This window comes from Mauremys mutica, chromosome 15 (genome assembly GCF_020497125.1).
Source record: "Mauremys mutica isolate MM-2020 ecotype Southern chromosome 15, ASM2049712v1, whole genome shotgun sequence".
In the NCBI taxonomy this organism is placed as follows: domain Eukaryota; kingdom Metazoa; phylum Chordata; order Testudines; family Geoemydidae; genus Mauremys; species Mauremys mutica.
Window position 1 is genome coordinate 19,463,994 of NC_059086.1, and position 13,756 is coordinate 19,477,749.

General features: G+C 66.2%; 1 protein-coding gene across 2 annotated transcripts; it reads right to left on the minus strand.

Annotated features, from left to right (window-relative positions):
• Positions 1 to 471: 471 nt before the first annotated feature.
• Positions 472 to 12,241, minus strand: LOC123350107 (D site-binding protein-like). Of its 2 annotated transcripts, XR_006573709.1 has the most exons (5): positions 11,693 to 12,241; positions 5,780 to 6,118; positions 3,198 to 3,418; positions 1,566 to 2,543; positions 472 to 1,383 (listed from the first exon to the last, which is right to left on the minus strand). XR_006573709.1 is itself a non-coding variant. In XM_044988493.1 (4 exons), exons 1-4 carry the CDS (start codon positions 11,853 to 11,855, stop codon positions 2,328 to 2,330), a joined length of 939 nt encoding a protein of 312 aa, XP_044844428.1. In that variant the 5' UTR covers positions 11,856 to 12,241; the 3' UTR covers positions 472 to 2,327. The 2 variants fall into 2 exon arrangements, 1 of the variants encoding a protein (XP_044844428.1); XM_044988493.1 differs by having other exon boundaries at positions 472 to 2,543.
• Positions 12,242 to 13,756: the final 1,515 nt, after the last annotated feature.

Below are 13,756 nucleotides of genomic sequence, written 5' to 3' on the forward strand. Positions count from 1 at the left end.
AATGAAGGTGCATTGCTGGGTTTGACCACTATGGGGCAGCACAGCACAAGTGTCCCGTGAAAGTAAACAAGGCCCCATCACCTGGGGAATGGGGTCTTCCCCTCTAGGGGGCGCTGGCTCCCATCCGGCCCCGGCGCAGGGACTGGGGCCCTGGGGTCTTTCCCCTCTAGGGGGTGCTGGCCCCCAGGTGGGACTGGGGAGCTCTGCCCCCGCCCCCCCCCCCCCCCCAAGCCAGCTGGGGTGTCCGTGTGCTGCTGATCAATATTAGGGTCTGCGGCACTAAAACCTGCTGGTGCCCCATCCCGAGGCCGGGGCGGGGTGTTAACCCCAGGGACTGCCCCTGCCACGAACACATCATCCACCCTCCCCCACAGAGCAGGGCCCAGCCCCTCCCAGCAGGCAGATCTACACCCCCCTCTAGCAGGGGGGCACCCTCCCGCCCCCATTCAAAACACACTCCCACCACCGAGCTCTGTTCATCGCTTTCTCGGCTTCTTTATTGCCCTGGTACAATTGGCACCAGCCAGCGGAAGCGGCCGGCCGCCCATCTGCATTCGGAAAGGAAAAAACCCACCAAGACCCTCCCCTCGGCAGTGACAGCCGGACCTCGGACCCCCCCCTTATATAGATTTGTTTCTTTCTGTATGAAATAAGTCTCCTCCTCCATAAAAATATAAAACGGCATCGTCCAATCCTGTGCCGGCCTGAGATCGCTGCGGCCGCCCGCCCCCATGCAGATCCTGCGCTGCTCTGGAATAGTCATTCCGCCCCCCCCCCCCAAAAGGTGGCCTCTTGTGCTGAGCTGCAGTAGCCGTGTGTGTCTGTCTGTCCCCCCCTGAAAAAATAGATCCACGCGCTGCTTTCGAAGCGCTGCCTCCGTCCGTCCGTCCGTCCAGCCCTGCTGCGAAAGCGGAGCTCTCCCACGGGCCGGCTCACTGGCTTCTCCCCACGATGGCCTGGCTCTGTCGCGCTGCCTCGCCCGCTCCCCGAGAAAAGCAGCCCGCGGGCAAGGATCCGGCGGGCCGGTAAACGCCCAGGGTCCGTGGGGCGGCGCCTGGGGTCCCGGCTTTGTAAAAACACCCGAAAAGACAGAAAAACCCTGGAAAATCCTAGCTGGCTAGAGGGGGCGGGGCCAGGAGACACAGGACGCGGGGCCCGGACACCCCGGCCGCACTTAACAAAATATAGAGCGAGTCATTATAATAATAATAATAATACTTAAGAAGAACTCTCCCCTCCCCCCACCACCCTGCTCTGAACCCCTGTGCAAACCCGTGGAGTGTCCCGGCGGGGACGCGCCGCGCGCCCCCCCTGCCAGCAACACCGGCGCCTCAAAAGTGGTCAGAGTGCAAAGGGTTAAAGGAGAAGGACTGGGAGCCAGGACTCCTGGGCTCTATCCCCGGCTCTGGGTGGGGAGTGGGGTCGTGGAGAGCTGGGCGTCCGGACTCCTGGGTTCTATCCCTGCCCTGGGAGGTCAGAGGTCCGCCCCCCCCCCCCCCGCAACCACTTGACTCCACTCCACTCCCACAGCTGGGGAGAGAACCCAGGAGTCCTGGGATTCCAACCCCCTGGCCTTGCTTGCTCTGAAATTTGGCTGTTGAGAAGCAGTTTGAAGCAAGAAGGGAGGGGGAGTCGGGGGGCACTAGGGTGAAGGACCCCCCAGGCTCCAGCCCCCTCACCCAGTCCCTGGCTGTGACTGATAGAAGCCACAGGTGCCTATTACAACTCGCCACCAGCAGGTGATGCACAAGAGCTGGCAAAGTAACAGCCCTTGGTCTCTTTTCCAGCAAGGGGGGTTGGGAGCCAGGACTCCTGGGTTCTACCCTCAGCTCCAGGAGGCCAGAGCCCCCCTCCTCTAACCACTAGCCCCCACTCCCCTCCCAGAGCCAGGGATAGAACCCAGGAGTCCTGGCTCCCAGCCCCTCCCCCTCATCAGATAACCCTGCCACCGATTGGCTCTGTGCCTCCCACCCACCTCTTCCATTCGGTGGGGCGGGGCGTATGTGCACACGCCCACCCAAACCCCCGCTTAGTCCTGCTGCAGGGCTGGGGGGGGGCTGCGTCACCAGTTCAGACCCCCCCACACACTCCGGCCCGCTCCCCGGGAAAGAGTCAGCCTGGCTCCCCACTTCCGCCCGGGAAGGGGGAGCAGGGTCCAGGTCCGAGCCAGTGTCTCTCCTTGCTCCTGGTCCATCCGCTGGAGCCCCCGCAGGGGGGGAGCCCAGGAGCGGGGGAAGGGGGAAAGAGGGCGCCCCCTGGCTGCGGGAAAGCAGCCCCCCCCGTCCTCGGGGGGGCCGGGGCGCGTGGCGGTGCAGGCGGCCGGCGTCCTACAAGGCGCCGTGCTGAGACTCGTACTTGGTGAGGATGGTGCGGTAGCGGGAGAGCTCCTGGCGGATGCTGGCCACCTCCTGCCGCAGGACGGCGTTCTCCTTCTCCAGGAAGGCGGCCCGCACCGTGATCTGGTTCTCCTTGAGCCGCCGGGCGTCCCGCGACCGCTTGGCCGCCTCGTTGTTCTTGTAGCGCCGGTTCCAGTACTTCTCATCCTGGGGGGAGACCCATGGGGCAGAGGGAGAGAAAAGGAATGAGAGAGAGACTTGAGTGGAGCCGGCGCCCCCTAGAGGGGACAGGCCCCATGCCCCATGCCCCATTCCCCACCCCCCTGAGCCAGCCAGTCCCTGCCCTGGGGCCAGATGGGAGCCGGCGCCCCCTAGAGGGGAGAGGCCCTGTGCCCCATTCCCTGCCCCCCTGAGCCAGCCAGTCCCCGCCCTGGGGCCGGATGGGAGCCGGCGCCCCCTAGAGGGGAGAGGCCCTGTGCCCCATTCCCTGCCCCCCTGAGCCAGCCAGTCCCTGCCCTGGGGCCGGATGGGAGCTGGCGCCCCCTAGAGGGGACAGGCCCTGTGCCCCATTCCCTGCCCCCCTGAGCCAGCCAGTCCCCGCCCTAGGGCCGGATGGGAGCCGGTGCCCCCTAGAGGGGACAGGCCCCGGGCCCCATTCCCTGCCCCCCTGAGCCAGCCAGTCCCTGCCCTGGGGCTGGATGGGAGCCGGCGCCCCCTAGAGGGGACAGGCCCCGGGCCCCCTTCCCTGCCCCCCTGAGCCAGCCAGTCCCCGCCCTGGGGCCGGATGGGAGCCGGTGCCCCCCAGAAGGGAGAGGCCCCCTGTCCCACGACACCCCCCCCCCCCCCCGGGCTGGGACTCACCTTCTGCTCGTCCGGCACTTGGATTTTCCGCGCCTTTTTCATGATCGGCTGCGGTTTGAGCTCCTCGTCCGAGAACCGGTGCTTCCGGGGGTCAAAGGTCTCGTGACCCGGGATGCTGGATAGCGCCAGGTCCGCGGGGTCCGGGTCAAAGTTCATCAGCACCTCCACCGCCTCGGGGTCCACCGGGCTGGGCGTGTTCCGGGAGGCGGGGGTCACCGGACCTGGGGGGGGGGAACGGGGGGGGACAGGGGAAGGTCAGAGCAAGGGGCATTCCCACTTCACACCACCAGATGGCAGCACTGAGCCATCCAGCTGCCCCCCCTCCCTAGCCCCCCATCCCCACACCCTGGCGTAATGGGGCCAGCGCCCCCTGCTGAGCAGCTAGTATTTCCTAGGCGGGCCCCTGGTCCAAGCCCTGACCTGCTGTGACCCTGCTTAGCAGCTCTGCAGGGATCAGGCGTGGGGCAGCTGTGGGGGCACCGCCAGCCTTCGGGGAGCTGTGGTGCCAGGAGGGGATTAGAGGCGGGTTTACAGCCAGTGGGACCTCGCTGCTGCCAGGGATCAGCCAGGCACCGGGCAGCCTGGCTGGGCCAGAGCCAGGCACCCCCTGGGCCCCATAAACACCTGCCAGGGCAGTTCCCCGGGGGAGGAAACTGAGGCACAGCGAGGGGAAGGAACTTGGACAATGTCACAAAGCAGGAAATAGAACCCAGGAGTCCTGGCTCCCAGCCCTCCCCCCACCACTCTGACCACTAGACCCAGCTCCCCACCCAGAGCCAGGAAGAGAACCCAGGAGTCCTGGCTCCCAGACCAGATCCCTGTATGTGTGTGTGCTTGTGTGGGGGGAGGGGGCTGGTATTCCTCTCCAAATCGGGGGGGGGGGAGTTGTGCACAGCGGGTGACGGGTGCACACGGGGTGGGGGCTGCAGGCAGGGTGCAGGCTGGGAAGCAGGGGCGGCAGGGTGGATGGGGGAGGGGAAGCAGGCAGGGTGCCAGGTGGGTGGGGGGCAGGGAGATGCAGGGAGTGGGTGCAGGACAGGGTGTGTGGGTCAGGGATGAAGGTGCGGGCAGGGATTGGGGGCTGGTTGCAGGGCCAGGGGGTAGCAGGGAGCGAGCAGGGTGCCGCCCGTGGGGGGTGGTTGCAGGCAGGGGGGGCAGGCTGCAGGCGGGGGGGGGGCAGGGAGCGAGCAGGGCGGGAGGGGGAGGAGGTTTCAGGGCGGGGGGGGCAGGGATCGAGGAGGGCGGGAGGGGGCGGGGTGCAGGGAGCGAGCAGGACGCCGCGCGGGTGGGGGCAGGTTGCAGACGGGGGGGAGGGAGCGAGCAGGGCGGGGGGGAGGAGGTTTCAGGGCGGGAGGTGGCGGGGGGAGGTTGCAGGAGGGGAGGGCACGCCGCGAGCAGGGCGGGAGGGGGCGGGGAGAGGTTGCGGGAGGGGGGGCAGGGAGCGAGCAGGGCGGGGGGGAGGAGGTTGCAGGAGGGGGGGCAGCCAGCGAGCAGGGCGGGGGGGAGGAGGTGGCAGGAGGGGGGGCAGGGCGCGAGCAGGGCGGGGGGGAGGAGGTTTCAGGGCGGGAGGTGGCGGGGGGAAGGTTGCAGGAGGGGGGGCAGGGAGCGAGCAGGGCGGGGGGGAGGAGGTTGCAGGGGGGGCAGGGAGCGAGCAGGGCGGGAGGGGGCGGGGGGAGGTTGCAGGGGGGGGCAGGGAGCGAGCAGGGCGGGGGGAGGAGGTTGCAGGAGGGGGGGCAGGGAGCGAGCAGGGAGGGGGGGAGGAGGTTGCAGGGGGGGGCCGCGAGGGACGAGGGCGGGGGGGGGGTGCAGGGGGGGGGCAGGGAGCGAGCAGGGCGGGGGGAGGAGGTTGCAGGGGGGGCAGGGAGCGAGCAGGGCGGGAGGGGGCGGGGGGAGGTTGCAGGGGGGGGCAGGGAGCGAGCAGGGCGGGGGGAGGAGGTTCAGGGCGGGGGGGGGGGCGCAGGGCGCCGCGCGGGGGAATCCCGTGTCTAATCCGCGGTCTCGTGTCCCCGCACGAACCTCCCCCCCGCCGTCACGTTCTGCAGCCTCCGCCCCCGCGTGTGAGGGGCCGGGCCGGGCGGGCGCACGTGGGCCGGAGCGTGAAGGGGGCGGGAGGGGGGAGCCAGCTGGGGGGGGCCAGAGGCGAACACGGCGGGGTGGGAGGGGCCGGCGGCCTCCAGATTCCAGTGGGGAGGGGGGAGAACCCCGTGGGGGGGATTGGGAGATAAGTGAGTGGTGGGGGGAATTCCCCGTTGGGGGGGGGGGGGCTGGGGGATTCCCTGTTACGGGAGCGCCCCGGGGCGATTCCCTGGCTTGGCGCCATGTGCCGGCTGCCTGGGAGGCTTGTGGGGCTGGGAGTGGGGCGGGCCCAGGGGTCTGCCCCCTCCACGTGTCCTGGTGCTGGGGGGCAGGGACTGAGAGACAGTGACTCAGCAGCAGAGACCCCCCCACACACACACAACCCTCCCAGGCTGCAGGGCCCCCTAGCTCCCCTGGGCACTGCCCCCCCCAGCCCCACCTCCCTGCCCCCCCATGCTCCCTGCCCCCCCCCCCAAGCCCTGCTCCCTCCTGGTGCCTCTGGCTACCTGCTGTGGTGCAGCACTGGTCCCCGTCGCTGCTGCCCGGGCACTCCGCGGGCGAGGAGCAGGCCGAGGAGGTGCAGGAGGCCGGGCGGCTGAGGTCCACGGCGATGCCACTGGAGGGCGAGCGGGTGGCCTGGCTGGCCGGGGAGAAGGGCGGCTGGACCGGGCTGGGGGGGAGCCCGTTCTCGAGCAGGAACTCGTCCAGGTCCACGTACTCGATCTCGCTGTAGGGCAGGGTCCGCTCCCACAGCAGGGAGCCCAAGTAGGCACACTGGCCCGCCCGAGCGCCCCCCAGCTCCTCCTCCTCCTCCTCCATCTTCCGCTCCTTCTCCTTGGCCAGGCCTGGAGTGGGAGAGAGGGGGGGTCAGGACGCCTGGGTTCCATCCCTGGCTCTGGTTGGGGAGTGGGGACTAGTGGTTAGAGCAGGTGGGGGCTGGGTGCCAGGATGCCTGGGTTCCATCCCTGGCTCTGGTTGGGGAGTGGGGACTAGTGGTTAGAGCAGGAGGGGGCTGGGTGCCAGGACGCCTGGGTTCCATCCCTGGCTTTGGTTGGGGACTGGGGTCTAGTGCAGGGGTCGGCAACCTTTCAGAAGTGCTGTGCCGAGTCCTCATTTATTCACTCTGATTTAAGGGGTGCCAGTCATACACTGTAACATTTTTAGGTCTCTCTCTATAAGTCCGTAATATAGAACTAAACGATTGTTGTATGGAAAGTAAATAAGGCTTTTAAAATGTTTAAGAAGCTTCATTTAAAATTAAAATGCAGAGCCCCCCGGACTGGTGGCCAGGACCTGGGCAGTGTGAGTGCCACTGAAAATCAGCTCACGTGCCGCCTGCGGCACCCGTGCCATAGATTGCCTACCCCTGATCTAGTGGTTAGAGCAGGGGGGCTGGGAGCCAGGAGTCCTGGGTTCTCTCCCTGGCTCTGGGAGGGGAGCGGGGTCTAGTGATTAGAGCTGGGGAGGGGGGGCTGGGAGTGTGTGTCCCTGCTGGCAGAGATGAGCCCTGCACGCTGTGTGTCTGCCCGGGGCCCTGCTGGGGGAGTCCACAGGGCGTTCAAATCCGTGGGAGTGTGGGAGCTGCGGGATTTCGCGGGCGCGTTCCCAAGCGACCGTGTGTCGGCTCCCAGTGGCAGCCGGCCTGTGCTCACGTGGGGCGCTGGCAGTGTGATCCTCCACAGCTCGCAGGCTGCTCGCACGGGGGAGAGCACAAGCGGGCGCATGTGAGGGGGGTGTGCTGGGGGTGTGAGCGGCAGGCCCTGCGCGGCACCGCACCCAGGAATGCGAGAGCAAGCAGCCAGGCGTGGCCAGGGGCAGGTGAGTGCCAGGGAACAGGGGCCGCGAGTGCAGCCCTGTAGTTGTGCGTGCGTGAGTAAGTGTGTGCACACAGGGGTGAGGGTGCATGCACAAATGTGTGCACAAGGGGGTGGGTTTGCGTGCACACGTGTGTGGAAGTGTGTGCCCCAGTAAGTGCACAAGTGGGTGGATTTGCATGCACAAGTGGGGATGGGGAGGTGTGCACGAATCCCAGGCTGGGTGTGTTTGCCAGAGACCCAGGAAGAGAAACTAAGCGGATCGCAGCCGGGCCCCCCACCCTGAGCATGGCAGCGATGGGGAGCAGCCCTGGAGCCCCCCCAGAGTACGGAGACCCTGCGGGGGGGGGTATTGAACTTAAGGAGGGAGAGAGAATGGTGCCGAGAGAGACGGATGAGTGAGACTGGGCTAGACAGAGGGGGGATGTGGGGACGGATGGACAGATGCAGGGGGGGGGGGGGCGCGTGGATGGACAGTCAGGGCCTGCACGGCGCCAGCCAGACACTGCCCCGTCCCTGGGCCCCAGCTGCTCCCCAGCCTCAGCCGCAGCCGGGCTGGCTCCGTGCACGTGCCGCCCGCCCGCTCCCTGCACACGTGAGGCCTGGCTCACCTCGGGCGACCCCGGCTCGGCTGCTCACTGCAGCGTGCGCGGCGCAGGCACTAACACCCTCCTTGTGCAGGGCCCCCCGCCCGGCGCTGCGGGTTCCAGACCGGCGGGGGGAATCGGTCGGCACCCAAGGGAGGGGAGCACCCTGCTTCGGCTTTCCAATCTGCCTCCCACACAGAGCGCTGCTGCACCAGCACCTGCAAAGTCACCCAGGAGTCCCGGATCCAAACTCCGCCCCCACCACCACCACTAGACCCCACTCCTCTTCCAGAGGCGAGGAGAGAACCCAGGAATCCTGGCTCCCAGCCTCTCCCCTCCCCCGCCCTGCTCTAACCACTGGCCCCCACTCCCCTCCCAGAGCCGGGGAGAGAACCCAGGAGTCCTGGTTTCTCATTGTCAGCTGCCTGCATCACAAATCCCCCTGTGATCCCCAACTCCCCTGTCCCCCCAAAACACCTGGGGTTCGGTGTGTCTGGCTTTAGTCTCCGGCCTCGAAAGCAACCCTCCCCCCCCCCCAAGGCCTGGTGTCAAGGTGGGAAGGGAATCAGGGCGCAAAGCATTCTGGGATGTCCCAAGAAACGTGGGGAGCGGTGCAAAGGGTTCTGGGATGTCCCAAGAAACGTGAGGAGCGGTGCAAAGGGTTCTGGGATGTCCCAAGAAGACTGAGGAATGGTGCAAAGGGTTCTGGGAAGAAACAAGCCCCGAATGGAGCAAAGGACGCTGGGACGCTCCATGGTGGCAGGGCTGACAAGGGGTTATGGGCCGGGTGGGCACCCCACATCTCCCAGCCCCGCCCAGCCTAGACTCCAGGCTGCCCCTCCTCCTGCCCCGCAGGCTGGCACGGGGCTGCAGCAGGTGGAGCAGGCGGGATGCCCGGGCGACACCCCATTCCTGGGGCCTGACTCCCCGGCCCACGTGTGGAGGGAGCCAGGTGACAGCCCCGGGTCACGCCCTGGGCTGGGTTTCTCCCGTGCCCAGCGGGGCAGCGCCCCGAGAGCAGGGCTGAGTCACTGCCCAAGGGGCCCCCTCCCCCAGCACAGGTGGGGGAAGGGGCTGCTTGCCCTGGGGGGGCCTTCCCCTGCACAAGTGCCCCTCACTCCCGACTCGCAGCCCCTGCTAGCCCAGCCCTGGGCTCCCCCCCTCCCCCCGCAGCTCTGCTGGTGCCCCTCACTCCTGACCAGCAGCAACCAGGGACCATGTGCCACGGGGTGGGGGGAATTTGGGATGGGATGGGAGGGGGCTACCCCGTGGCTAGCGAGATCCTGCTGTAGCAGGGCATCAGAGGCTGCCCCGACCTGACCCCGGAGGCCCGATGTGGGGCTCGCTCATCTGTCAAAACACAACCCACCCCCTGCCCTGGGTCCACATGGGCTCAGGCGCTTGGCAGCTTTTTACCAACATTTCCTTAGGCAAAAAAAAAAAAAAAAAAACCCTAATAAAAAACAACCCTCGGCGCACGTTTCTCTGCCTCCTGTCACATCCCGTGTCCCGGCTGTGTGCTGGCTGTGGGGATTTAGAGCTGTTTGTGTGTGTGTGTGTGTGTGTGTGTGTGTGTCACGCAATTAGGCAGGGAACCTGCACAGACCCTGCCCCCCAGACCTCCCCCAGCGCCTCCAGACTTTTCTAAACTTCTCAGTGGGAGCAGACAGGCCAGTGGAAGACCAGGGCCATTCCTGCAAACCCACAAATACACAGACACACACACGCACACACACACGTACAGGCGCGGACGCACACACACGCTCTGCCTCTGTCTGGAGCTCTAATACAAATACACCGGGCCTATCTATCACAAATACACACACACACACACTCGGCTTCTGTCCATCCGTCTCTCTCTCACAAAACCACACCAATACACACACACACACTGCCTCTGTGTCACACACAGTCACAAATACACAAACACGCTGGGCTTCTGTCTCTCTCATTCAAAACCACACCAATACACACACACACTGTCTCTGTCTGTCTCACACACACACAGTCTCTCTCACAACCACACATTAATACACATACACACACGGCTTGTCTGTCCGTCTCTTTCACACACAAACACACACCAATACATATACACTGCCTCTGTCTGTCTCTCTCTCACACATTCTGCTAGTCTCTCTCACAGCCAAACATTAATACACACACAGCTTCTGTCTGTCCATCTCTCTCACACACAAACACACACTGATACACCCACACTCTGCCTCTGTCTGTCTCTCACCCAGAACTATGCACGCTCTCTGTCACAAACACACATTAATACACACACACACACTCGCTCCACTTCTGTTTGTCTTGTACACAAAACTGCACAAACACACACACACACACAGCCTCTGTCTCTCTCCCACACACAAGTTAGTGCTCCTGGTGGCCCAGGAGTCGACATGCCTGGGCCCAGGTGCAGCCAGGGCTGCTGCCCAGAGGGGTCCCTGTGGCCAGGCCGGCCCAGAGGAATTTGGGGTCTGGGCACCTTGCGTTCGCTGGGACCCCTCCCATTTCACTGCATTTACACAGACCTTTGGGGGGCCCCCTGAGCTTGGGTCCCGGTACAATTTCCACCCCCTTTCCCTCCCTCTCGGCTGCCCCTCTCCAGCCCAGAGTGCAAATCCTGCCCCAGATGACAGCCGGCTGGGGGAGAGGGTGCACAGCCTGGCACAAGGGCACCACTGGACAGACGCTGGGTGGGCTGCAGAGGGGGACCGAGGGCCCTGTCCGGGGTGTATTTCCATAGCAATACGAGCGCGCTGGGCAGTTCGCGGGTGTCACGGTTCGTCACATCGGGCAGGGAGGGCAGTATGGAGAGAGACTGCCGAGGGGTGGATTAGAGAGAGGGGAGTAGGGGAATGGATGGATGGCGGGGTTCATGGATGGAGAGATGACAAGGTTTGTATGGGGATGGATGGATGTGGGGTTCCTTTGGGGATGGATGGATGGTCGGACGGATGACAGTCGAATGGATGGATGGGGGGTTCCTATGGGGATCGATGGATGGATGGATGGCGGGTTCCCATGGGGATGGATGGATGGATGATGGGGTTCCTATGGGGATGGATGGATGGATGGTGGGGTTCCCATGGGGATGGATGGCAGGGTTCCTATGGGGATGGACAGATGGATGGATGGCGGGGTTCCTATGGGGATGGATGGATGGATGGATAGATGGTGGGGTTCCCATGGGGATGGATGGATGACAGGCTTCCTATGGCGATGGACAGATGGATGGATGGACAGATGGATGGATGGCGGGGTTCCTGTGGGGATGGATGGATGGATGACGGGGTTCCTATGGGGATGGACAGATGGATGTATGGATGGCGGGGTTCCTATGGGGATGGATGGATGGATGGTGGGGTTCCTATGGGGATGGATGGATGGATGGATGGATGGATGGATGGTGGGGTTCCTAGGGGGATGGACGGACGGATGGACAGATGGATGGATGGCGGGGTTCCCATGGGGATGGATGGATGGATGGCGGGGTTCCCATAGGGGAGGATGGATGGATGGATGGTGCGGTTCCCATGGGGATGGATGGATGACAGGGTTCCTATGGTGATGGACAGATGGATGGATGGCGGGGTTCCTATGGGGATGGACGGACAGATGGATGGATGGTGGGGTTCCCATAGGGATGAATGGATGACAGGGTTCCTATGGGGATGGATGGATGGATGGATGAATGGCAGGGTTCCTATGGGGATGGATGGATGGATGGAGGGGTTCCCATGGGGATGGATGGATGGATGGAGGGGTTCCCATGGGGATGGACGGATGGATGGATGGAGGGGTTCCCATGGGGATGGACGGATGGATGGAGGGATTCCCATGGGGATGGACGGATGGGTGGATGGAGGGGTTCCCATGGGGGGATGGGGGGATTCCTACAGGGAAGGGGTGCGCATGGGGCTGGCCGGCCGGTGGCGTTGGGGTGCCGATCCCCAGCCCGACTGACCCGCGCGGGACCGGCCCGACGCCCGGCCGCCAGGGCACTTACAGGTGCTCAGGTCCTTGGGCCTGCGCTCCGGGCTCTTGATGGGCCCCTGCAGGAGGCTCTTCAGGCTGACCATGCCGGCCCCGGGCACCCCCAGCGGCGGGGAGGCGAGCAGAGGGGTCGGGAGCCGCTCCGTGGCGCCCAGCTGGGCGGCTGGTCTGGCCATGGCCCGTCGGGGATCCCCGCGGTGCCCGCCGGGGCTGGGGATCCCAAGGGCCAGCAGCGCTTCCCGCGGGACCCGGTCCGGCGACGAGCTCCGGTGGCTCCCCGCTGCGGGGACCCTGCGCCCCAACCCAGCCGGCTCCGCGCTCCGCCCGGCAGAGCCCCGGCTCCCACTGCTGGCGCCTGCCGGCGGCCCGGGGGGGTCCGCAGGGCGGGGGCCGGAGACGCCTCCCTCCCCCGGCGCCCCGCGCAGCCTGGTGGGGCCCCCGAGGGTTTGGGGGCGCAGCGCGGCAGGGCACCTCGCGCCCTCCCCGCCCGATCTCAGCGCAGCGGCCCCGGCCCCGGCTCCAGCAGCGCCGCGCAGCTGCCGGCGGCTCCGGGAAGGTTTTTTCCTTAATCTCTGTTTTTGCCCGGCTCCGCGCTTTGGGGGAAAGGGGGCGGGGCGTGCGCAGGGGGGCGGGGCCCTCACCCGAGCTGCCTCCGGCCGAGCCAATCGGCGGGCCGGGGAGGTTTGCCAAGGCCCAGACTCGTGCGCCCGGGCCGGTCATGTGTCCGGGCCATGGGGGGGGAGGCGATGGGCGGGGGGAGGGGAGCCCTGACCTAGATTTGGCCAATAGGAAGCCGGAGGGTGGGAGGAGCCTGACCCACTTTTAGCCAATCCGGGAGGCGGCAGGGGGAGAGGCCTGGGGGGCTGGCAGCACATGGGGCGGCACGTGTCGGCGGGGGGGGGGCAGGCAGAGCGGGTCGGCTGAGTTCTTAAAGGGGCCGCGCCCGGACTCTGCCCTCGCTGGGGGGTACTAGAGTGTGTGGGGCAGGACCCCCCCCGCCCACCTGGCCACAGGACACTCGCGAGCACGTCACGGCCCGTCAGGGCCGGCTGCTGCCAGGAGTCCCGTTCCCCCCCTCCCCTCCCAGAGCCAGGGAGAGAACCCAGGAGTCCTGGCTCCCAGATCCCCCGCGCTCTAACCACTGGACCCCCGTCCCCTCCCAGAGCCAGGGAGAGAACCCAGGAGTCCTGGCTCCCAGATCCCCCGCGCTCTAACCACTGGACCCCCGTCCCCTCCCAGAGCCAGGGAGAGAACCCAGGAGTCCCGTTCCCCCCCTCCCCCTGCTGTAACCACTGGACCCCCTCCCCTGCCAGAGCCAGGGAGAGAACCCAGGAGTCCTGGCTCCCAGATCCCCCCGCTGTAACCACTGGACCCCCGTCCCCTGCCAGAGCCAGGGAGAGAACCCAGGAGTCCTGGCTCCCCGAGGCCCGTGACTGCGGGGTGCAGGGATTTCCGCCAGAGCGGGGTGCAGCACCCCCTGGTGCTTTGTGGGCGCCCCGCGCTGCGCTCCAGCAGAAACAGGCTTTTGCAGTAGTTGCTCTGCACTGCGACCCCCCCCCCGCCCACACACGGGTGAGGGTCACTGCTGGAAAAAAACGCAGCAGGGGGATTATTTACCCAGCTGCCGCCGGGCTGGGACGCGGGGACCCCTCGGCCGGTGATGGGCTGCGGCACCTCTGGGGTGGGGCGCGGGGGCTGGGTATACGGGGACCCCGCACCCAGCACAGAGACCGAATTGGGGTTTTTGATCCTCTCCGTGACCTTGTGTCGACCGGGGGGGGGGGGGGTTCCAGGATTCTCAGTCCAGCAGCCCCCCAGGGACCTCCCCACTCTGCTGGGGCTATTTACAAATGCGGGGGCTGGGACTCGTTTGGGGGAGCCCATATCCTGGACTGGGTTAGGGCTGCTGTCACCCCGAGCCCCCCCACTATATCCGCAGCGCAGGGCGCCCCCTAATGGCATGAACTGGCCTCCGGGTACAGTTTAAGGGGTCCAAGCATTCTCCCCATTCGCAGATCTTGGGGTAGGCCCTGTGTCTGCTCCCCAAGTGAAATTAGGGGTCCCATCCTTTGGCCTG